The sequence below is a fragment of the Astyanax mexicanus genome, chromosome 17 (genome assembly GCF_023375975.1).
Source record: "Astyanax mexicanus isolate ESR-SI-001 chromosome 17, AstMex3_surface, whole genome shotgun sequence".
NCBI lineage: Eukaryota > Metazoa > Chordata > Actinopteri > Characiformes > Acestrorhamphidae > Astyanax > Astyanax mexicanus.
Window position 1 is genome coordinate 5555028 of NC_064424.1, and position 24973 is coordinate 5580000.

The window sequence follows — 24973 nt, forward strand, 5'->3', positions numbered from 1 at the left end:
CTTCGAGTGGAGGCTAATGCTAAGGCTAATACAGTGGAGATGCCTGCAGTGTCTTAAGAGATCTTTGAGGTTATTTGAATGATTATTGATTTTGTGATCAGTATTAATACACTGGTTGTCTGATTCAGCATTAAGAGTCTCTGCTTGAATCAGGGGTAAATTAACCTGATTAGGACATGCCTATTAAAGATCAGTAGTTTTTAGGGCTGCAACAATTAGCCAATATAATCGGCAATGTTTATTATTGAAAATTTCATTGTCGACTAATCGTTAATTTGTAACAGTAATGCATTACACAAAGTGCTGGGAACAGGAGTGCAAAGGGAGATGGGTAAATGGCTCACTCACGCAGTTTACACTCAACTTAGTTTCCCCAAAAGTGCCCAAACACAACAGATTACATATTTACTCAGGAAATAAGCAGTACTTTTCACATTTAAACAACATCTAGATGTTTTAATGCCTTTTAAATCTCATGTTCAGCTGTTTCTGTCTTTTTAGAGATTGAGAACATAGCAGAAATAATCGCTGACTAATCTACTAATCAAAAAAATAATCATAAGATTAGTCAACTACCAATATAATCATTAGTTGCAGCCCTAGTCGTTTTTTTTATCCTGAATCAGTATTCATCTGAATCTGATTTCACAGACAAATAAAAGCGTAAATGGAGGCAGATGTTTCAGGAGTGAGTTTGACCCGTCTGCCATCAACTAAACAATTTCTGCTTTCTTAACTTTTCAGACTCAAGAAGCTCTAAAACCAGAAAAACTGGAAAAGGTCACAAAAGAATTCCACCAGGCTTTGAGCCTCCATCAGTACACAAGTCAGTCAGTTTACAAACAGAGCTTCAGCGATTCCTCACCACTGCTCGTCTCCCTGCTCACGGGAGGTCACTCCAAAAGAAAACAGAAAAAAAAAAAAACTCTACGGAAAAAAAGGTTTGTCAAGCTTTCAAGTCTCTTTAGCCCCAGTGGGTTAAAGACCACCTGGATGTTCCACAGGCTGATGCTGGAACAATGATCCGCAGACGGACAGATGAGACAATAGTTCACAAATGTAAGCAACACTAAGAAGAGAAAAAAACAATACACTGCATACCACCAGCGAAGACACATTCCAGCTGTGAAGCATGGTGGAGGGGGTTAGCAACAATGGGCTGCATTATTTCTGCAAGGCTTGTGTGGCTTTCAGTGAAAAGTTTGAGGTCATATCGCCCAAAACTTCAGTTTCTGAATCAGATTCTCCGATTTTGCTATTTATAGGTAGATATTTGAGTAAAATGAACATTGTTGTTTTATTCTATAAACTACAGACAACATTTCTCTCAAATTCCAAATAAAAATATTATGATTTAGAGCATTTATTTGCAGAATATTACACATAACAGAAATATACAAAAATATATAATAACAGAATTTAATATTTGGTGGAATAACCCTGTTTTTTAGTGTAATTAGTGATATTTCACAGTGTTACCATGCAACAGCTATGATATCAAAAGCATCAGAATTTAAATGCTGTGATTTATGTGAGTTTGAGTTCTGTCTGTGTGTAAAAAAAATAGGATAAAAACAGCTTCTCCTGAAAATGATTTTTGGGGTTTCATTGGCTGTAAGCCATAATAATCAACAATAAAAGAAATAAACGCTTAATATATTAATGTATAAAATAATAAAATATAAAATATGGTGACATTTACAGGTGTTTTGGAATAAGAAATGGAAGACATGGCATAAATAATTGCTGAGTAGTTGAAAAACGAAATAATTATTAGTTGTATCCCTGTTTTAGATTAACTACTCAGCCTCACACTAAGGTTACAATGAATAAACAAAGATAAATCTCAATACATCTGTCTGTATTGTAAAACTAAAGCAGGTCATGCAACATGACAATGATCCAAACACTGAAGCAAATCTAAGTCAGAGCCTCAACCTCAAACACAGGGTTCACACCCTTTTCCCAAATTAATTACCTCGAGTCCTGAAGCTGCTGATTTAGATACAGCACTTTAATTCAGGTTATTTTACTTCGAAAATTCATATAATTCCTCAGGATTGTATAACAGCACCACACCTAACACTGACAGCACAGAAACAAGAGGACACTGGATTCCCAGCGGAAAATAAGAACAAAGATCTAAGCGATAATAAACTGAACAAGTGAAGACATCTCAGCATCAGAGTCCAGCACAAATAAAGAAATAATCCTTTAGTCCTATGATTCACTCGCATGCACTGCCAACAGCCAACTGATAAGCAGGAGTGAGAAAATAAAGCTTCTCTGAGAGGAGGAGGAAGAAAAAACAGCCTTCAGCTTGAAAAACAGTCGCGGTCACTGCTGGCTGCAAGCGAGCTCCGTTTCTCATCAGTCTAACTGAACGCTTTTCCAGAGCAGCTGAGATGAGATGAACTGTTCGAGCAGTTCGTCCAGTGTTTGTCCGGTTACTGTGATTTATAGCTGCATGGTATGGATGGTATTGCTGTAAGTTATTAAATTAATAAAGTGCATTGCATCACCTTTATTAAAAAGTATGAATGTCTTGAATTAGGATGCTATGAGATGGATTAAATGCTAATAATATTAGGAAAAGATGATGTCAATGCAACCTGTTAAAAAAACAATACAAACTAAAAAAAAAAAAATATATATATATATATATATATATATATATATATATATATATATATATATAAACATTAGCTTTCATTACTTACAAAAAAATTGGAGGGGTTACAATTCAAAACACCAACAGAAACAAGAACTCATTGTGATTGGTTACTTTAGAAGAAAGTCTGCCCTGAAAAGTAGGAACAGTTACTCCTGCTGATTTTACTCGTCAGTAATGTTCTGAAAAGTGATCTAAAGGAAGACATATCATACTCTTAAATAATTGTATTTTTTGCAGAGAGGTCTAGTAGTCTAAATTGCAGCCACTATGATCTGACGCTGGTTCAAATCCTGGTTATGCAGCTTGTCATCAGCTGCTAGAGCCCTGAGAGAGCACAATTGGTCTTGCTCTCTCTGGGTCGGTACAGTAGATGGCTCTCTGTTCCCTAGGGTGATGTGGATCAGCACTAAGCTCCTGTTTGGACAACCTCTGTCCTCTTACATCTCGAGCCATTAGCTCTAGCAAACCGCAGCCATGGCTAAAAAAATAACTCACTGAGGGAACTACGTTCCAAACTCCGAGCTGCCGAAAGAAAATGGCATAAAAACCAAAAACAAGCAGACCTAAAAAATACCAACTGCTCCTGGCTTCCTTCTCAGCCGGCATCACAACTGCTAAAGCTGAATTTTATCACAATAAATTCAGCTCCCTCACAGACTCCCGGAAACTATTTGCTACTTTTAAATCACTACTGAACCCTCCTCCTCCTCCTCCTCCGGCTACATGCCTTACTGCTGAAACACTTGCATCATTCTTTACTGGAAAAGTGGCAGCTATCAGCAACCAGTTTACTGATGTAACATGTAGCAGTCCTACTACATGCTCTGCAGACCGGTGTCCCTCCACCGAAGGCGTTGCGCTCTCCTCGTTCACTTCTCTCACTGAGAACGAGACACTGGCTCTCCTAACACGTAGCCGTCCTACTACGTGTCCGCTTGACCCAATTCCCTCAAACTTACTACAAACTATCGCACCTGCAATCATTCCGGCTATCACTCACACCATCAATGCCTCTTTAACTTCTGTTGTTTTCCCAACTGCTTTCAAACAAGCACATGTGACACCACTGCTTAAAAAGCCTTCTCTCAACCCCGCCCAGGTTGATAACTACAGACCGGTCTCACTACTACCCTTTCTCTCTAAAACACTCGAGAGAGCAGTTTTAAATCAGGTCTCTGGCTTCCTCTCCCAGAATGACCTCCTGGACCAGAACCAATCTGGATTCAAAAAAAGGACACTCTACCGAGACGGCTCTGTTGTCTGTGACTGAAGCGTTGAAAACTGCCAGAGCTGCAGGCCAGTCCTCAGTGCTCATTCTGCTGGACCTCTCGGCCGCCTTCGACACGGTCAACCACGACTTCCTCCTAACTATACTTTCAAACATGGGGATCTCAGACAATGTGCTGTCATGGTTTAGATCATACCTCACTGGGCACTCGTTCAAGGTGTCGTGGCAAGGACAGCTGTCCTCAGCCCACTCCCTATCCACTGGGGTTCCCCAGGGTTCGGTACTGGGTCCCCTTCTCTTCTCAATATACACCGCCTCTCTTGGTCAGGTTATCCACTCACATGGCTTTTCCTACCATTGCTTTGCTGATGACACCCAGCTATACCTGTCATTCTCACCTGAAGATAACTCAATCTCTGCACGGATATCGTCGTGTCTCTCTGACATATCCTCTTGGATGAAGGAGCATCACCTTCAATTAAATCTCTCAAAGACTGAACTTCTGGTCATACCAGCAAAACCATCTTTTCAACACAACCTCTCTATAAGCATCGACTCTCTCTCTCTCTCACCGACAAAGGTTGCTAGGAACCTGGGTGTTATGGTTGATGACCAGCTCTCCTTCACGCACCATGTGGCCTCAGTTGCTCGATCCTGCCGCTTCGTGCTTTATAACATCAGGAAAATTAGACCGTTTCTGACGCAACAGGCCACCCAACTCCTGGTACAAGCTGTGGTAATCTCACGCCTCGACTACTGCAATGCCCTGCTAACTGGCCTCCTGGCCTGCGTAGTAAAACAACTCCAAATGATCCAGAATGCAGCAGCACGTCTGGTCTTCAACCAACCAAAACGGGCACGTCACCCCGCTGCTCATTGAGCTCCACTGGCTACCAGTTGATGCTCGTATCAGATTCAAAACTCTTACAATCGCCTACAAGGTGATGACAGAACAGCTCCTTCCTACCTGCACTGATCACTCCTGAAGGCTTACACTACCTCCCGGCCGCTGCGCTCCTCCAATGAACGTCGCCTCGCTTTACCAAACAAACATTCACACAAAGCAATCCAGACTGTTCTCATACAGAGTTCCAATGATGGAACAAACTACCTTCCACTACCAGATCAGGAGAATCTCTCGCTATCTTTAAGAGACTCCTGAAGACAGAGCTCTTCAAAGAGCACTTACTCTCCTAACACCTCTAACTAACTACCTTCTACTACCAGATCAGGAGAATCTCTCACTATCTTTAATAAACTCCTGAAGACAGAGCTCTTCAAAGAGCACTTACTCTCCTAACACCTCTAACAAACTACCTTCTACTACCAGATCAGGAGAATCTCTCAGTATCTTTAATAAACTCCTGAAGACAGAGCTCTTCAAAGAGCACTTACTCTCCTAACACCTCTAACACACTAACTACTTCTAACCCCATTTCCTTCTTCCCCTCCTTCACTCCTCTATCCTATTATTTCCCTTTGACCTCCTTTAAGCCCTATCTAAAAATGGGTTATCTTAATTCCTATTACTTTTGTACTTCATTATTGTAAGTCGCTTTGGACAAAAGCGTCTGCCAAATGTAATGTAATGTAATGTAACATAGCGTCTGTGAGCTGATGTATCAGAACCGAGTCACTGCGCTGTGATGCTACTCGGCAATGCTGCATCAGCAGCAGTTCAAAAAGAGTATGTATCGGAGGAGGTGTGTGCTAGTCTTTACCCTCCTAGTGTTCAAGTATCTTGTGTGATATCTGTACTGCAAGGCATACATTTATTGCATATCACTGGAGATTTGCAAAGCGCACCTCAATTATTACTTTTTGACAACTCAAATCTGGCTGTTCTTTACATTAAGATAACATTTTAGGATTAGTGCACCAATAGAAACAGAAATGCTCCAATTGGATAATTGGATTTTTTTTTTTTGCTTTCTCCCGTACAGTAGCCAGTTTGGAGATACAAGGTTTTTGTGTGATGGAGAAAACAGTCCTCTTCAGTACCAGTACAAGGTCTATTCTGTGATCACGAATAACAAATGATCCAGTGAACAGCTCTAACGTGGATCATCTGGCTCTGGAGGAGTCGGGGGAGTAGAATGAATTCTGCAGTGTTCCGTCTGACAGGAACATCAGGATCATGGGGCACACTCCCTTCCTGCTTCCCCACTAACTACACTCCACCTTCATTCATTCACTCAGCATCGCTTCTCTTTTTTTACACCCCCCCACCTCTCTCTCTCTCTCTCTCTCTCTCTCTCTCTCATGGAATCTTTCCATTCTCGTCTGACCTTCAGAGAGAGAGAGCAGCAGCAGCAGCTGAGCTTTTCTCCTTTCCTCTCCAGACCTACTGAGAGTACGCATCTGCACACGCGACATCTCACACAGGCTTCTTACTGTACGCATGTACTGTACATCAGCCAAGCATGTATATGTGCACGTGTGTACGCTGTGTGTGTGTGTGTGTGTGTGTGTGTGTGTGTGTGTGTGTGTGTACGTGCTGCATGTCTACTTTACTACTATCACTTTTATCAGTAGGGTCAGAAGATATGGCTAAAAATCTGTATTACAATTAGGGGTGGGCGATAAACAATAAAACAAATAAAACAGTATCTCGATATTTCATAGTACTTTTATGATAACTATACTCTTGGTGATATGACAAAACACTGAACTGAAAAAAGTACTGCAACAAAATGAAAATTACATTTTATTATTGCATTCAATATCATATGGCCCTATATCCCTAACTGAGATATTAAAAAAAAAAAGAAAAAGAATTTGATCAGATTTGTAACAGAATGTCATGATACTAATAATAATGCACTTCACATATCTCCATATATCCAGGATTAAAGTAAAATAAATGATACTGGACAGATATAATCTGTCTCTAGTAGATATATAATAGAAAGAGATGCCTGAGGAAGGCTATCAGCATCTCCTCCGATCCTACCCACCCCAGCCACTTCCTGTTCCAACCCCTGCCTTCCAGGAAAAGGTATAGAAACATTAGAACCAGAACCACCAGACTGAAGAACAGCTTTTTCCCACGTGCTGTGAAACTGCTGTCTCCAGCAACACTAACTTCAACCTGAACAGTACACAGACTGACCACTGACCACTCCCAGTTTCCTACATGGCCACTGATTGCTTCAGCACAGAGACTGTATGCACTTTGCACTTTAATCATTTCACTTATATGCACTCTGCACTTTAATCAACCTGGCCTACCTCTACTGTTATACATATATGGACTATACATAATGTACCGTGTCACTACTGCACTTTAAACACTTAACTTTAAACAGTACCTCATCACACAAACATAAACATACTAAAATAATCTTATTGGAACTATTGTCTGTGTCCCCTGTATTTTTGCCCTATAAGTGTGTTTTATGTCGCCTGTACCTTCTGCCCCTACACTGTGTGTTTTGTTTTGCACTTCTCTGTATCTATCGTCTGAGCACTATTTACTCTGTCCTACACTTTTTTTTGTCTGCACTGGAGATTTAGCCTAGTAGTGTTTCGTTTTACTGTACAACCCTGCATCAGTATAATGACAATAAATTGATTTGAATTGAAAATAAAAACAGTGTGAATTTTTCTTTTGCTAAAAACAGTAAAAAAAAATAAAAAAAAAAAAAGTAGCACCCTGATTTGATAATTAGGGGTGGGTGATATGGAAAGATATTTTAAATGTACAATATCGTTCACGATATTAAAAAATGTTGGAGACATTATTGCATATGATACAATATGGCACACCCCTAATCCTATAAGCAAAAATGCTCATAAAAGACATCTGTACAAACTACAGAAAAATGTATTTGTAAATTCATGCAATGTAATTAAACATCAGCAAACAATGTTTATTGAAATAAAAGAAAAAATATATTATTGAGACTTGTCATATTGCAATATACTGTATACTGAAAATAACACGACTAAAATTACTGAACAGTCCTGCTGTGACAGACGTCTTTAAGCACATTAATCACAGGACATCAGAAAACTCATTTTATATACCTGAATATAATTTTTTTCCTATTTTTCCTTGCATGCAGAAATCACTGGGAGGACAAATGTTTTTTTTTCCTTTTCCTATAAAGTGTAAGTTTTAGGGCCCTTGTAGAGTTGTCTTATTTTTTAGACAAATTTCTGAGTTGATTTGTCTTTTTATTTAATCAGAAATCCTTAGCCTCCAGCTTCTCTGTAAATAAAAAAAAAGATAACCCTAGGAAATCTGTATTTTTGCTGGGTGTCACCTGTGTGTCTTTTTTATCCGATATTAGTGTTACGCCATATTGCCAGGAATGCCACCATGTTCTATGCATTGAGACAAGACAAGACAAGACACTTGTGCTTGGCACAGATTGTATTTGGCCTCTGCCTTGAACAGACACACATATACACTAGTGAGTACAATCAGAAGACACACCCAGTGATACCGTAGAACACGTGCCCGGAACGGTGGGCAGAGAGAAGTAAAGGGATTAAGGCCCTTGCTTAAGGGCCCAACAGTGACGGCCCACCAAACCTGGTTATCATATCATAGGGCCCTATGATATGGTTTAGAGATACATTTTATATACACTATTTTTAATTTGACTATTTTAAGGAAATGCCTTTACCACATGCCATTGTTTGTTAGTTACATTAACATTTTGGACCAAATTACTCTCCTAAAGTAGCCCACACGAGCCAACTCACAGACGACCCCTAAAAATAGAGGGGCATAATTTTACCCCCTCTTATACCCCACTAGTACCTACTACTCTCTCTCACATACACACACATATATAAACACACACACATCGAGCCTCTACATTCCTCTTGCTCTAATTATAGCTCCTGCGCGTGTGTGTACCCCCCCCACCACCCCTCCCTCATTCTCTCTTTCCTCTCTCTCTTATTCTGTTCACTTGCAGGTTCTATTCTTTCCTGCATCACTCCTCTCTTCTCTTTTCCTTTATTATATGCTTTTCACAACCACCATCCATCTCCATCACGCACCCCTTCATTCAGGTTCAGTTTCAGAGCCTCAGTTGCTTAATCATTTCTAGTGATTCATCTCTGGCTAGTCTTCCTCGCCACTCCGAGCTCCACTTTTGCGTCTTTTCTCCTCTTTATTGCTCATGCACTCATTTCGAGCCCACCGAGGGCAGCACGGCGCTCTCGCGCGCACGCCTCCACAACATTATAATGCATTATTAATCAAGTTAACTCAAGGCACTCTCTCTCTCTTACATATAAAACACACACACACGCAGACTCATGCAGCTCCATTCAGCTCTCTGTGCGCTTTGTGAGCAGCTCCAGCTGAGCAGATGGGTTGCAGGAGAGGGGCTGACGTCATCCTGTTCTATGAAGGCGTTCGCCCATCTCCCCAAACGCAGCTCCCAACCCTGCCCTGCAGTCACTCGCTCTCTCTACGATAGGCACACACACACATACATACCCCCCCCCCACACACACACACACACAGCAGCAACAGCAGCAGCCCTCCGTTTGCAAGCTCTGATACGAACACACACTCCAACATCCTATTTTCTGTTTATAGAGGAGACACACGCGAAAACTTTGTCACGCCACTAATACAGCCCTAATACACCCGAGTCACGCTCCGGCAGCCGGACCGCATTATCGTTTTTCATTCGGGATAACGAGACGGAGTCCTGCGATGGCTGGAGGAGCTTGGGGATTAGCTCCAGACTAGTCTCAGCCTCAGACGGGAACCAGCTGATGTTGTTGTCGGTATGCTGCATGCTAGCAGTCCTCGCAAACTTGTAAACTCATGAATTTCAGAGGAGTTTCTGATGAGTTCCCCACAATAAACTTAAAAAAGAATAAACTCACAGTAAACTGTGGCAAAGTCCACGGTATTCGATTTAACAACCTGTGGGGCATCACAATCTCCTATAACACGCATCAATAGTGGGCTAAGCGCTGCCATTATGATCAGGAGATCCCGGTTCGAATCCTGTTTATGTAGCTTGCCATCAACTACCGGAGCCATGAGAGAGCACAATTGGCCTTGCTCTCTCTGGGTGGGTATAGTAGATGGCACTCTCTCCCCCAATCACTTCAAAAGGGTGATGTCGATCAGCACAAGGCTGCGTCTGTGAGCTGACGTATCTGAACCGAGTCGCTGAACTTTCCTCCGAGCATTAGCGCGGTGATGCTGCATCAGCAGCCGTTCAAAAAGAGGCGGTGGCTGACATCACATGTGTAGGAGGAGGCATGTGCTAGTGTTCACCCTCCTGGTGTTGGGGCATCACTAGTGATAGGGGGAATCCTAATGAGTGGGTTGGGTAATTGTACATGTAATTTGGGGAGAAACTGGGAAAACATTTGAAATAAAAGAAAAAAAACAATATGTTCGTAAATAGTATAGTTGTTAAAGCACTCTTTCAAATGAAGGCTTCCAGCTACTGTACGCATGTCTACAGTAGTCCCAGCAGAGAAGAATTACTGCCAATAGAATAGGCAGTACTTCTACCTCTCATACCAGGAATGTGCTATAAATGGGTATAAAAGCCCCCAAGCATTAAGCTGAAGAGCAGTGGAATGAACTGAGTTATCTAGAATCTAGTTATGATAGAGCTCCATCCAGCATTTTCAGGAGAATTTGAGGAGTCAGGGATGATAAGGTGATCTTCCTTCCTTTCCTAACCAATGCTCTTGTAGATGAATGCAACCAAACCCTCACAGCTATGCTCCAAAGGCATCTAGTTGAGAAGAGAAAAAGTCGCAAAATAAAATCGCTAGACCTCCACTTTTGTGCCTGTAAATGTAGTTATTGAGTCTTCTGGAGAAAATGCAGTTGCTAAATTAGAACCAGTTTGAAGCCATTAAGATTAAGCACGCTTTATCGCTGTTGCACAGCCGTACAGCAGAATCCAGTCTCTGCGTTCAACCCAACCGGGAACACACCCACACTCACACTAGTGATTAGGGCAGTTATATTACACACCCAGAGAGTTTGGCTGCCACCTCTGTGCCTGGGGAGGTGCCTTACTTAGGGCCACCTCAGCCATGGATGCTGCCGTTCCTGGGAATCGGCCACCTCAGCAAACTTAGTGACGGGGATGGAGGCAGTTTGGGTATGTGGCAAAATAAGTGAAAAGACTGAAGAAAACTAAATAAAATAAACACACAAACAAACTTACTTGAGTAGCACCCCCCAGGATGATTTATACTTAGAATATGACTGCTGAGGTAAAGGTATGACTGAAATTGCACTGCTGAGTTGGATAGATATGTGTAAGTAGAATAGCACTGCTGAAGTAAATTCAGGATTAGAACAGATAAACCACTCTGGAAAAAATTAAGAGACCACTTCAGTTTCTGAATCAGTTTCTCTGATTTCGCTATTTATAGGTTTATGTTTGAGTAAAATGAGCACCCTGTTGTTTAATTCTAAAAACTACGGACAACATTTCTCCCAAATTTCAAACGAAAAAATATTGTCATTTAGAGAATTTAATTGCCAAAAATGAGAAATGGCTGAAATAACAAAAAAGATGCAGAGCTTTTAGAACTCAAATAATGCAAAGAAAACAAGTTCATATTGATAAAAGTATTAAGAGTTCAGAAATCAATATTTGGTGGAATAACCCTGGTTTTAATCACAGTTTTCATGCATCTTGGCATCATGTTCTCCTCCACCAGTCTTACACACTGCTTTTGGTTAACTTTATGCTTTTTTAATATGGTCAAATTAGTTTTTTTCTAGAGCTGTATATATATATATATATATATATATATATATATATATATATATATATATATATATATATATATATATATACATATGTATATATATATATATACATATATATATATATTGTTAAATTGTAGTTTTGTAATTGCAAGAAAAATACATTTAGGCCTGGTAAAATGAAAAGGTTTTCAGTAATTTGTATTTGGTCAATAATTTTAATTTTGTTGCATCTCTAGTTACGTCCTGCTAAACTGATTTGTCATGAATCGTTTTTCATGTCCACGCAGGCTGTTAAATCCTGTATACCTCCTTCATCAGACTCTTCCTCAGCAGGCAGATGTCACACACCCTTCACACAGACACTTACCGAGCACGCTGACCGTAGTGGAAGCTTGAGTGTTGCCCAGAGGAAACGTGGCCACTTTGCAGGTGTAGATGCCGATGTCAGCAAAGCCCACGTCCTCCAGCACGATGGTGGCGTCATGGGTTGAGGGTGAGCGAAAGGACAGACGGCGAATGTACTCTGGTGGGATGGAGATGCCGAACATGGGGTTATACACGGCCAGAGTGATGGAACCTGTGGGCAGCTTCCTCTCCCACGAGCTCTGAGTCAGACTCAGATTAGAGTCCACCTGGATCCTGCAGCCCAGAGTCACATTCTTCCCCAACACCGCACTGACCTTCGGAGGGACCATCACCTGACTGCCGCACACACCTGAAGAAGAGAGAGAGAGAGGAACAGGACATCCGGTTAGAGAGGCAGACAGGTACGAGACTTAAAGAGGCAGAGACGGGAGGAGAAAGAGAGAGAGAGAGAGAGTTAGAGAGAGAGAAACAAGGCATCCTGTTAGAGTCAGACAGGTAGAGACGTAAAGAGGCAGAGGCAGAGACAGGTGGAGCGAGAGAGAGAGAGAGAGACAAGGCATCCTGTTAGAGACAGACAGGTAGAGACATAAAGAGGCAGAGGCAGAGACAGGTGGAGCGAGAGAGAGAGAGAGAGAGAGAGAGTGAGAGAGAGAGAAAAAAGGTATCCTGTTAGAGAGGCAGACAGGTACGAGAGGTAAAGAGGCAGTGGCAGAGATAGGCGGAGCGAGAAAGAGAGAGAAACAAGGCATCCTGTTAGAGTCAGACAGGTAGAGACAAAGAGGCAGAGGCAGGTGGAGTGGGGGAGAGAGGGGGAGAGAGGGGGAGAGAGGGGGAGAGAGGGGGAGAGAGAGAGAGAGGAACAAGGCATCGAGTTAGAGAGTCAGACAGGTAGAGACGTAAAAAGGGCAGAGACAGAGAGAGAGAGACAGGTAGATCAGTAGAGTGATAAAAGCTGAAAAAGGTAGTGAGGTAAAAAAGCAGAGGTAGTGAGAGAAACAGAAAGTAAAGAGGTAGAGGCAGGTATAGAGAGGCAGACAGATACAGAGTGAGAGATAGAAGCAGAGATGACAAAGACAGCAGAAGGTATTGAGGTACAGACAGGTAAAGGTAGTGAGAAAGGCAGAGACTATTAGAAAGGTAAAAATAGAGGCAAACAGCGAGGCAGACAGCGTGGTACAGAGATAAAGGCAGGTAGAATGGAAGGTAGAGAGGCAGACAGAAAATATATTGACTTGGAGCGGTAGAGGAAGTCAAAAAAAGGCAGAGACTAAGATAGAGAGGTAAAGGCAGATAGAGGTAGTGAGGGAGGCAGAGAAGCAGGCAGATACAGACAAATAAAGAGGTGTAGATAGGACGAGAGCTAGCAACAGACAAACCGATGCTAGAGGCAGAGAGAGGGAGAAAAAGGGATAGAGGCAGGCAGGTAAAGCAAGGCAGAGAAGTAGCAAGACAAGCAGAAACAGTAGAAGCAGACAGAGAGAAGGGAATGTTGAAAAAGGAAAAAAAAGAGGTAGCAAGAAAGGCAGAAACAGATAGAGAGGTAAGGGTAGAGGCAGGTAATGAGAGAGGTAGAGAGGCAGACAGATAGAAAGACAGAAGTAGAGAGTTAGGAAGAAGAGGAAGACAGTAGAGCGAGGTAACAAGGTTTAGGTAGAGGTAAAGAGAGAGTGAGAGGTAGAGGCAGGTGGAAAGGAATGTAGGGATGACAGAAAGAGATAAAGGTAAAGATAAGGTAAAGGTAAAGGTAGACAGAGGAATTAAGTTAGAGAGGCAGACCTTTAAAGAGAGGCAAAACAATAAGTCGAGAATAAGAGAAAGGGTATTGAGTTAGAGAGATAGAGGTAGTGAGAGAAGCAGAAACAGTTAAATATGGAGGCAGAGAGGCAGACGAATACAGAGAGAGGATAAAGAGGTAGAGTAAAGTAACATGAGGTTTAGGTAGAGGTAAAAGAGAGAGTGAGAGGTAGAGAGGCAGAGGGAGGTAACATGAGGTTTAGATAGAGGTAAAAGAGAGAGAGTGAGAGGTAAAGAGGTAGAGGGAGGTAACATGAGGTTTAGGTAGAGGTAAAAGAGAAAGAGTGAGAGGTAGAGCGAGGTAACATGAGGTTTAAGAAGAGGTAAAAGAGGAAGAGTGAGAGGTAGAGCGAGGTAACATGATGTTTAGGCAGAGGTAAAAAAAGGGAGAGTGAGAGAATGAGAGGTAGAGCGAGGCAACATGAGGTTTAAGAAGAGGTAAAAGATGAAGAGTGAGAGGTAGAGCGAGGTAACATGAGGTTTAGGCAGAGGTAAAAGAGAGAGAGTGAGAGGTAGAGAGGTAGAGTGAGGTAACATGAGGTTTAGGTAGAGGTAAAAGAGAGAGAGTGAGAGGTAGAGAGGTAGAGTGAGGTAACATGAGGTTTAGGTAGAGGTAAAAGAGAGAGAGTGAAAGGTTGAGAGGTAAAGAGGTAGAGCGAGGTAACATGAGGTTTAGGTAGAGGTAAAAGAGAGAGTGAGAGGTAGAGCGAGGTAACATGAGGTTTAGGTAGAGATAAAAGAGAGTGAGAGGTAAAGAGGTTGAGAGGTAGAGCGAGGTAACATGAGGTTTAGGCAGAGGTAAAAGAGAGAGAGTGAAAGGTTGAGAGGTAAAGAGGTAGAGCGAGGTAACATGAGGTTTAGGTAGAGGTAAAAGAGAGAGTGAGAGGTAGAGCGAGGTAACATGAGGTTTAGGTAGAGATAAAAGAGAGTGAGAGGTTAGGAGGTAGAGAGGTAGAGCGAGGTAACATGAGGTTTAGGTAGAGGTAAAAGAGAGAGAGTGAGAGGTTGAGAGGTAAAGAGGTAGAGCGAGGTTACGAAGTTTAGGCAGAGGTAAAGGAGAGAGAGTGAGAGAGTGAGAGGTAGAGCGAGGTAACATGAGGTTTAGGCAGAGGTAAAAGAGAGAGAGTGGGAGGGTAAAGAGGTACAGACAGGAAGAGAGAGAGGTACAAAGGTTCAGAAAGGAAGAGAGAGAGAGAGAGTCAGGATTCAGAACACCTGATCATGAAGGTCATGTTTGAAATGCAGTCTGCAATAAAGCTCCTGAATCTGCACAGAGACCCGTCTGATAAATCCTGCTTTATCCCGTTAGAGCTGTGATCAATCGGACACCAGGTCAGTCAGCACTGCTTCTAATTCCTCTGTAGAAAAGTCCATTCTGCTTAGCCTACATATCAGGGGAAATGAGCTTTTACACCGGGAAGCTCTGAAGCCGCTGGATGCAATTTGTTGAGTAGTGGAAAAAAAAAAAGGACAGAAAATAAAGGCAGAGTCACTGGGGCCTCAAAGATCTCCAGAGGAGCCTAGAATTAGTGCTCACCTAAAACTTTCTGAAAAACCCTCACGCAAGGCTTTTCCACCACAGCCTGGTGTGAAGAGACGAGACAGGAACGGTGAGGTAATAGTGAGCGAAGACGTGGAGGAATGCAGAGAGAGGGTATAACAAACGATAAACAAGAAATAAGGGTACTGAGTCGCCACAGTCTCACCGGATAACAAGAAACCACACTGCAAAAATGGAAATCATTAGAAATTAAAGTCCTCTTAAAACTAGTTTAAACACCTGAAATTTCTCATTTTGCACTGTCAGAATTTTATATAAATATTTAACCTATTTTAAATTCATATCTCTTTAAGTATTATTTCCTGACAAAAACTAAATTTAATCTAAAAAAAAAGCAATACTTCAACAATCTCAAAATGAGAAATATTCAATATTTTTAGAGCACAACTAGGAGGATTTTCACTTGCTAAGATCTTTTTTAAGAGGTAAAGAGGTAGAGCGAGGTAACATAAGGTTTAAGAAGAGGTAAAAGAGAGAGAGTGAGAGGTAAAGAGGTAGAGCGAGGTAACATAAGGTTTTAGAAGAGGTAAAAGAGAGAGAGTGAGAGGTAGAGAGGTAGAGCGAGGTAACATGAGGTTTAGGCTTTTTTAAAGTTTAAAAAACAATGCTAAAAACCAAAAAGGCATGGAAAACGTACAAAGAGTAACAAACTCTGATAAGAATGGGTGTCTTACCAAGATTTTTGCTTATTTTAAGAACAACAATTCAGTTTTGTTTTTTTTGTTTTTTTTTTTGTGACAGGTCAATTTATTCTGATGCTTGTTTCACAATTTAAAATATAAAATCATGGATCTTTACTTGATCTACTTGTTTTTTTGATTAATATAAACATATACATCTTAATTATTCGGTTTTATATCAATTTATATGTTTTTTGCCAGTGGATTTTCCCCCCGGTGTGCCACATATCATTCCCTGTGCTGTCCGTCCCTCTTTTTCTCTCTTTCCCTTTCTCTTTCTCTGTCTCTCTCCATCTTTTTAACCGCTTGCTTCCTCTCCATCTGCTACCTTCAAGCATTCGCTCCCTCTCCATCACTTTTTCCTCTTTCCATTCGCTGAACAAAAGCCTAATTATGTCTGTGAGAGGGAGTGTGTGAAGGAGGAGAGAGAGAGAGAGAGAGAGAAATGAAGAAAAAAAAGAAAGAACACTCAGGAGAGCACGAGAAGGAACGAGAAAGTGGCAAGACGAGGCGGGTGGACGAGAAGAAAGACGAGCGCAGCAGCAACACGCCGAGGAGACAACACGAGGCCACATGAGGACAGGAGTGGAGTTTCTTACAGTCAGACAGCTGAGCTCAGACCAGCCAAAACTGTCCACACACACACACACACACACACACACACACTCTCTGCATCACGCACAGGCATCCTCTTCATGTGGTGGCGAGCAGGGGGAGGGTGGAGAGTCTCGGCAGGGAAGTGGATGGAATTCGGAGGAGTCGCTTTCGCGTCTGTAATGCATTCCCACATCTTTTATAGATCAGCCGATTGAAGGAAGTTCCAGTCTAACACAAACACTCTGAAAACACGCTGTCTGAAAAAAACGTAAGCTCCTCACTGCTGCTGTCTGCTGTCTCTCAGGAGTCTCGCAAACCTGCTGACCTGATCTACTGCTGACCTGATCTACTGCTGACCTGATCTACTGCTGACCTGATCTACACCTACGACAAACACGGAAAAGCCAAGACCTGAGGTGATGCTCCTCATTCAGAGGACTGGAACTGATCTCAGCACTGTTCATCACCTGTAGAACTTTACCCAAAGACTTTTGTAGCCTGTTATCTCTGTTTTTCCACATGTCTAATGTGTTTAAAACATCTGCTACCTTTCCTGTCTTCCTGTCCTTCCACATCTTTCAACAAGCAGAACATGCTGTAAATGAAGAAACTGGGATTTACATGCCCATAACATGTAACATGTGAAATAACAGAGATAACAGGCTGGAGAAACTCTTTGGCCATGCGGTAACCGCATGGCCTCCACATGGTTGGGCACATGCTTGTAAACGCAGCTGAGAGCCTGACGAAAGCTGTGCACCTCAGTCCAGCACAGTTTTGTGCAGATATTTCCAGTTACAGCTGAAATCACACTTTTAATCCCATATTAAAGCTGTACAGGAACACATGCTAAATTATTCTGTAAACAAGTAGCACATTTATCTTTGCGATCTACAGGAGTTGGACAATGAAACTGAAACACCTGTCATTTTAGTGTGGGAAGTTTCATGGCTAAATTGGAGCAGCCTGGTGGCCAATCTTCATTAATTGCACATTGCACCAGTAACAGCAGAGTGTGAAGGTTCAATTAGCAGGGTAAGAGCACAGTTTGACATACCAGAGGTGACATACCAGAGTTCAAAATTGTTGGTGCACGTCTTGCTGGCGCATCTGTGACCAAGACAGCAAGTCTTAGTATGTACCTGATGTATCAAGAGCCACGGTATCCAGGGTAACATCAGCATACCACCAAGAAGGACCAACCACATCCAACAGGATTAACTGTGGACGCTGTAAGAGGAAGCTGTCTGAAAGGGATATTTGGGTGTTAACTAAGACTGTATCTAAAAAAAACATAAAACCACGGCTGCCCAAATCACAGCAGAATTCAATGTGCACCTCAACTCTACTGTTTCCACCAGAACTGTCCGTCACCACAATAAATGATTGTGCTCTAAAACCAGGAGTTTCAGTTTCATCGTCAAACCCCTGTATCTTGTGATGTGACTATTGTGTGTGCACACTGCGATAGTGATGCTGAAATGATATATTGTCCAGCCCTAATCTGACATGGTGTAACATTAAAACAAATAAACAGCAACATAAAAAATAATGAGCAACTTTATTGCTTGTACGCCAAAATCAAAATAATCCACTGGCTAACAGTCGACTACTTGAATTGCAGCAAAATCTGAACTTGGCTGATTACAATTGTGCACCTCCAGTTTTAAGCGAATAGAAGACACAGCAGGGGTTTCCCCCGCTTAGCTTGTGTTGTTGTGTTGAGTTCAGTATGAGAACTGAACTGTATCTGGCTGGAAATCTTACAGGTCAATCAGTTCATTACAGTATTAGAACCGTGCCCAGGCAATTCCCACAGAGGGCTAATCAGTGGTTTCTAAGCCTCTCTTGAAACTTTTAGGTTCCATGTGATTTTTACTTTCCTAAAGAACTACCGGAAGTGTCTGAATGGAATCTCAATCTCATGCTTTCAATACAGAATACCACTAATATAGGTAGGGATGGGAAACACAGTGCATCTCAGGATATGATATCACCATGATATATTGCCCAAAATCACAATAACGATATTTCACAGCATAAAAAAATGATCCTAAATAAGCTAAACAATATTCTTAATCACATTCTTATACCTTATTTATTTAATCAGCACCATCATGTGGAGTAATGAAGCAGTACCTTCAGTACCATATATTTCACACTGTAAGGCGCACTTAAAACCCAGTTAGGTATTAAGGAGCAGTAAAGCCACTCCGCTGAAGTACAGCATTATACAGGAGTTTTAATTTAGTTCACCAGCACCGAGATTAGAGACTGGAGCAGTATTAGCATTAGTTGCTAACCATGCTCAGCGCGTAGCCTGTAGATTGCTGCTAACCTCAGCTATCACTGCTGCAGCAGCATTAGCATTACCCAAAAAACAGGACCAGAAAATAGACGTTTATATTTGAAGTGCAGCTTTTTTTTTATAATTTTATTTCTAATTTTTCCCATTTTCTCCCCAATTTACACGGCCAATTACCCAACCCACTTATTTGGACTCCCCCTATCACCCCTATTCCCCTATCACTAGTGATGCCCCAACACACCAGGAGGGTGAAGACTAACACATGCTTCCTTTGATACATGTGAAGTCAATGATGCAGCATTGCCGAGCAGCCAGAGCGCTTGGAGGAAAACGCAGCGGCTCGGCTCCGGTACATCAGCTCACAGACGCCCTGTGCTGCAGACATCACCATAGGAGTGATGTGGGGAGAGAGCGCCATCTACCCACCCGGAGGGAGCAGGGCCAATTTTGCTCCCTCTGACGCCGGCAGCTTGATGGCAAAGCTGCACGAGCGGGGGTTCGAACCTGCGACCTCCTGCTCATAGTGGCAGCGCTTTAGACCACTGGACCATTCGGCGCCCTGAAGTGCAGCTTTTAATCAGGTTTTACAGTAAGTAAGATTGGGGCACAAGTCTTTTTAGAGCACCTATGTTTAAAAAATATATATATCCATATTTGACATTATGTATCAATAATGTATCGTAAACTAAACTGATACAATATATCAGAATATCGATATATTGTTCCACTCTTGCGATATTATCGTGAACAATAAAAGATGGCACACCCCTTTATGAATAGTCAGCCTTCAAGGAGATCCATTGATACCCGTGCATGTTTTCTTTACACGAGAATATCCATCCATACACAATAGCTGTCCCACAGCTGACCTGACTGGGAAAATTAAAACCAGCTCCTCATGGAATCACTGTGTTGTGGTCCAGTCAGAGCAACACTTCAAAGTATCTGGATCCAATCCCTTATTTTCCCAGTGCACTGTAAGACTATCCACATCATGTTCTGATCAGCAGTCCCTCTGAGCGGTCGAGCGAGCGAGGGAGGGAGAGAGGGAGAGATGGTGAGAGACGGTGAGAGACACAGGAAAGAGTCAAGAAAAGAGACAGAACTGTAAACTGACTGAAGATCAGGAGAGGAAATGTTCATCTGTAAAAAAAAAAAAAAACTCTCGAACACGAAATCTGTCTGGAACAAAGTCAGACAAATAAACGGGGATGCAGTACACACACACGCCCCCCACCCGCCTCAAAGGACAGCACTAATTGCAACAAGCTGCCGGTCAGAAGACGTAATCGTAAATCAGAACCCGCCACATTGCTTGGCAACCGCCTCCAAACACTCTGCGTGTCCGTCCGCTCCTGCCAACAACAACCCCCAATCTGAGCGAAGACGGGGAAAGAGTGAGACGGCAAAACGAGTGCAGAAGGCGGAAGACGAGAGGAAAGAGGGAGGCGTGATGGAAGACGGAAACAATGGGGACGTCCTCATTAGGAGCTTAAGCTGAGCATAGCTCATAGCTCGGGAATGACTTCACAGAAAGGATGGTGCTGGTGGTGGCGGTGGTGGCGGATAACTTGGCTTGGCACCAGCGGAAAGTAAACAAGACACACAAAAATGACCAAACATGGGCACGGTCACGCCCACAAAACCACCAGCTCTCTCTCCTTCTCTCTCTCTGTGTTTCTTTCTCTCTCTCTCTCTGTGTTTCTCTCTCTCTCTCTCTCTCTCGGTTTCTTTCTCTCTGTAAAGGACTGTGTATTTTCCTACACAACACCCAAGGCTTGCCCTCACTACTGTCATGGTTACATTTCAGTCCTCTTTGGTCTTCAATATTCTGATGATGGAAATTTAGAAAGGCTCTTAACCTGCATTCCTGAAAAGAGCCTAATCTGCACTTTTAAAAACCATTGTAATTTATGTTATACCTTATAAGGTCCTATAAGAAAGTCCTGGTTAGTCTTGAATTGTTTGTTGTACTCAGATGTACCAAATAAAAAAATAAAAAATAAAAAAAGTCACCACCAGGATGACTTCACAACTTACAAATGTATGGGGATGTCAAAGTAGTCAAAGTCCTGCAGCAACAGTTCATGATCAATACTGTTATTTCAGTATTTTTAGATATTTAGGATATTTTGTGAATTATAGGGGTGTAACGAGACACTAATATCACAAGACGAGATGAGACGAGACGAGACGAGACGAAATACGATACTGGGTTCACGAGAACGAGACGAGACGACATTTAACAATAAAATGGCTTAAAAACTAGAGTTTTATTTGACAAATCATACAACGCAAACTTAACAGACTGGTTTCTCTCACACATTAATTTTATAAGAAATAGAAATAAGAATAAAATATAATATATATATATATATATATATATATATATATATATATATATATATATATATATATATATATATATAGTGCAATAATATTATATAGTGCAAACAATAAGTGCATACCACAACCAGTCATATTAAGACTATGGATTGTGTGTTTTTTTTCTCCTAAATCTCTTGTGATTTAACTATGCATAATCATAACCTGTCATATTAAGACTATACTTGAAGTGCAAACAGAGACAGAACATTTTTTAATACAGTACAGAGCTAAGAGATTAGTACACCTGCCTATGAAACAGTCACGTGTAGGATTTACTTACAGTATTTATATATGGTTTGTGTCTTGTTGGTCACTCTGTTACCGTTTATTGTTTCCACTGGAGCCAAAATGCAGCCAGACATACAACTTAAAAGTAGCACAAGCATCTTCTATACAGATACCTGAATTTTCCTCTTCTGCTGAGAGCTGCTCTCACTGCTCAGCCACCACACTTGTCCACACTAAACTGTTTTTTCCCGGGAGACTGGTTTAAGCTTGACGAGAAATATCGTCACATTTTAATCTCGCGAGATCCCGTGCCACGAGATCTCGTCACACCCCTAGTGAATTATCACGTAATCTCCAAGATGGTGTAAACACAGCCACGGGGAAACTCAAGAGATTACACAGAGCTCTTCTCAGATACTGGATTATATTTCAGAACCTGTTTTTGTGCTGAAAACTGAGAACTACAGCAGTAAACCAGTCACAGAAAGTTACTTTGAAAGAAACTTTAGAGCAACATTTATTTTTGAGTGTTTTCCACAAGGAATTAATCATGGATTCTTACCGAATAGTGATGACTGCAGTTTTTAGAAACTGTAGGCATATTTAGAACTGTAGTCATATATACAGCTCTGAAAAAAATAAAAGAGACCACTTAAAAATGACAAGTTTCTTTGATTATACCAAACTGAAAAACCTCTAGAATATAATCAGGTGGAAGATGGATGATCACAAGCCATCAAACCAAGCTGAACTGCTTAAATTTTTGCACCAGGAGTAAAGGCATAAAGTTATCCAAAAGCAGTGTGGAAGACTGGTGGAGGAGAACATGATGCCAAGATGCAAGAAAGCTGTGATTAAGAGCTGATGTCTTGGGGGATTCTTGAGTTATTTAGCTGAGAAGACAACAAGATACAATTTTTTGCCGGATTTGTTAAAGAATTGGTACTAAATAAACGGGCTATTGCACCGTTTAGCTATATTGTAATGGAACACAGCCTGCTATTTGCCGACTACGTCCTGCAACAGCGTCCTTCACAACTACTGAAAGCCGCAATAACATGAACACCACCTAGAGGAAGACGGAAAAAAGGCAGCCTCTGCTAACTTGGCAAAATAGCTTTATCAATGAACCGTGTGCACCCAAGTCCTTCACTTCACAATCCCTGTGATGAACACAGCCTCACTCAGCATGATGTAAGGGAGGGAAGCCTGGCTCTTGTCCTTAACCCACCCTGCTCCTTCCAACAACAATCTCTCACACAGCGCTCTGCTGACACCTCCTCGCTGAGCCTCCTACTCCACACCTATCTAAAGCATCTGTTTGATCCCTATACAAACCCCTGCCTCCCCTCATGTTAGGGGATTTGTAATTCGAAGAGAAACATCTCAACACTGTGGGTTACAGGCCAACTCCACTGCTACAGCCACAGAGGGAAAGCCATCGTCAGCCTGTTTCCTGCAGTCAGAGAGCAAGAGAATTTAGAGAGGATGCTTCCAGAACCGCTACACTGCTATATTAATAACCAGATCCCCGGGGAAATTATTGCTCTCTTGCTTTGAATTTTAGGAGAATATGGCTTAAACTATTATTACTGATGATGATCTGCTTGCCCTCTTGAACGGCAACGTTCCCTGAGCCTTAACTTCATTTCAAAAAGTGTGTTGTGTTTCACTAATTAAATGCTTCAATGCTCGAAATTGAAACACGACTCAGGAGAGTTGTTGAAAACAGACAGCTTTCAGGGACTGGAGCCCGCTTATGAACCAGTTACTGAATTACGTCATTTAATAACTGGCTTATACAGTCACAAGAGCCCTGGAAAAAACGCACAGATGTTCCGCAGGGCTTGGTGTGGTTTGAGTTAGTGTACATGAGATAGATATGCGATGCGCCAATTACTGATTACAGTATTGGGAAAAAAAACTTTAAGGCATATACCATGTTTTTCGCACAATAAGGAGTCAATTTTCTTGTCCATTTTCATACATTAAGTGAACTACATTAGAAGGTAAATTAAGCAACACTAGTAAGGAACAGTGCTGTCAACATGTTTTCCTTCTAATTCAGCAGGTGACCCTGAGTCATGGCGATATTAGCTATGTAGCAATATTGTCCCACGTAACTTGTTTTAACACTGTAAACATGCATGCTACAGGCCCTCAATACTTACCTCTGAACGGCAAAACAGCTTAGCGTGGTTAGTGGGTAATGCTAATGCTGCTCCAGCAGTGCTAGCAGGGGTTAGCAGCAGGCTTTTGGTTTTTCATTAGATACATCTATACAGCTATGGCAAAAAGTAATAGAGCACTTCAGTTTCTGAATCAGTTTTTCTGATTTTGCCATTTATAGGTATATGTTATGTGTAAAATTAACATTGTTGTTTTATCCCATAAACTACAGACAACATTTCTCCCAAATTTTCATTTAGAGCATTTATTTGCAGAAAATGAGAAATGGCTGAAATAACAAAAAAGATGCAGAGCTTTCAGACCTCAAATGATGCAAAGAAAACAAGTTCATATTCATAAAGTTTTAAGAGTTCAAAAATCAATATTTGGTGGAATAACCCTGGTTTTTAATCACAGTTTTCATGCATCTTGTCATGTTCTCCTCCACCAGTCTTACACACTGCTTTTGGATAACTTTATGCCTTTACTCCTGGTGCAAAAATTCAAGCAGTTCAGTTTGGATCTTCCTCTTGATTATATTCCAGAGGTTTTCAATTTGGTAAAATCAAAGAAACTCATCATTTTTAAGTGGTCTTTTATTTTTTCAAGAGCTGTATAATACACAAGTTTCACATTTTGAATTACTATAAAAAAGTAACTTTTCAGTGATATTCTATTTTTTTGAGATGCACCTGTAGACATAAACCTAACTTTACTCTCTAGTCCAAACCCATCAAGAGTGTGAAATTCTACCCGATCAAATGAAGCTAGGGCATGTTTGGCTGTGGAATCTCAGAGGATCCAGCCAGTGACCTGCCAACATCGGGGCAGACGCTTAGACTGTTGCACCACTCAGCCTTGCCCAACAGCAGTTACTCCCTTTAGCACTGGTCTTACATCCTACATAACCCAGTGTACAGCATTAAAACACATTTCCTAAGACGTAAGAAATAAATGCACAAAATGATGAAGGGCTAAAAATGTATAGGCATATATCCTGCATTTAAACTAATTTCCAGAGGAAAGGAAAATACCCTCCACTTTTCCTTCTGTGTGGCACCAGGCCTGTTCCACAACTGAACCATTACAGCGTTTAAATACTTCCTGAAGTTACCATGGTTCTACATATAACTCCTGCCTTTACTATAGAACCCATCTGCAGAAATGTAGAACATGAACACACAGATAAATCTGTAAAATAAGGGAAGGACAGCAAAAGTAGTGAGCAATCCTGACAGCAAGGACACCGCGCTC

At 41.6% G+C, this 24973-nt stretch overlaps 1 protein-coding gene across 1 annotated transcript in view; it reads right to left on the minus strand.

Annotated features, from left to right (window-relative positions):
• The window catches only part of nectin3b (nectin cell adhesion molecule 3b), a 92668-nt gene that overhangs the window by 22841 nt on the left and 44854 nt on the right, over window positions 1–24973 (minus strand). Inside the window, exon 2 of the mRNA XM_007250025.4 lies at window positions 11996–12343. Within this exon, the coding sequence (XP_007250087.3) occupies window positions 11996–12343 (348 nt within the window). The remainder of the gene's footprint in view (window positions 1–11995; window positions 12344–24973) is intronic.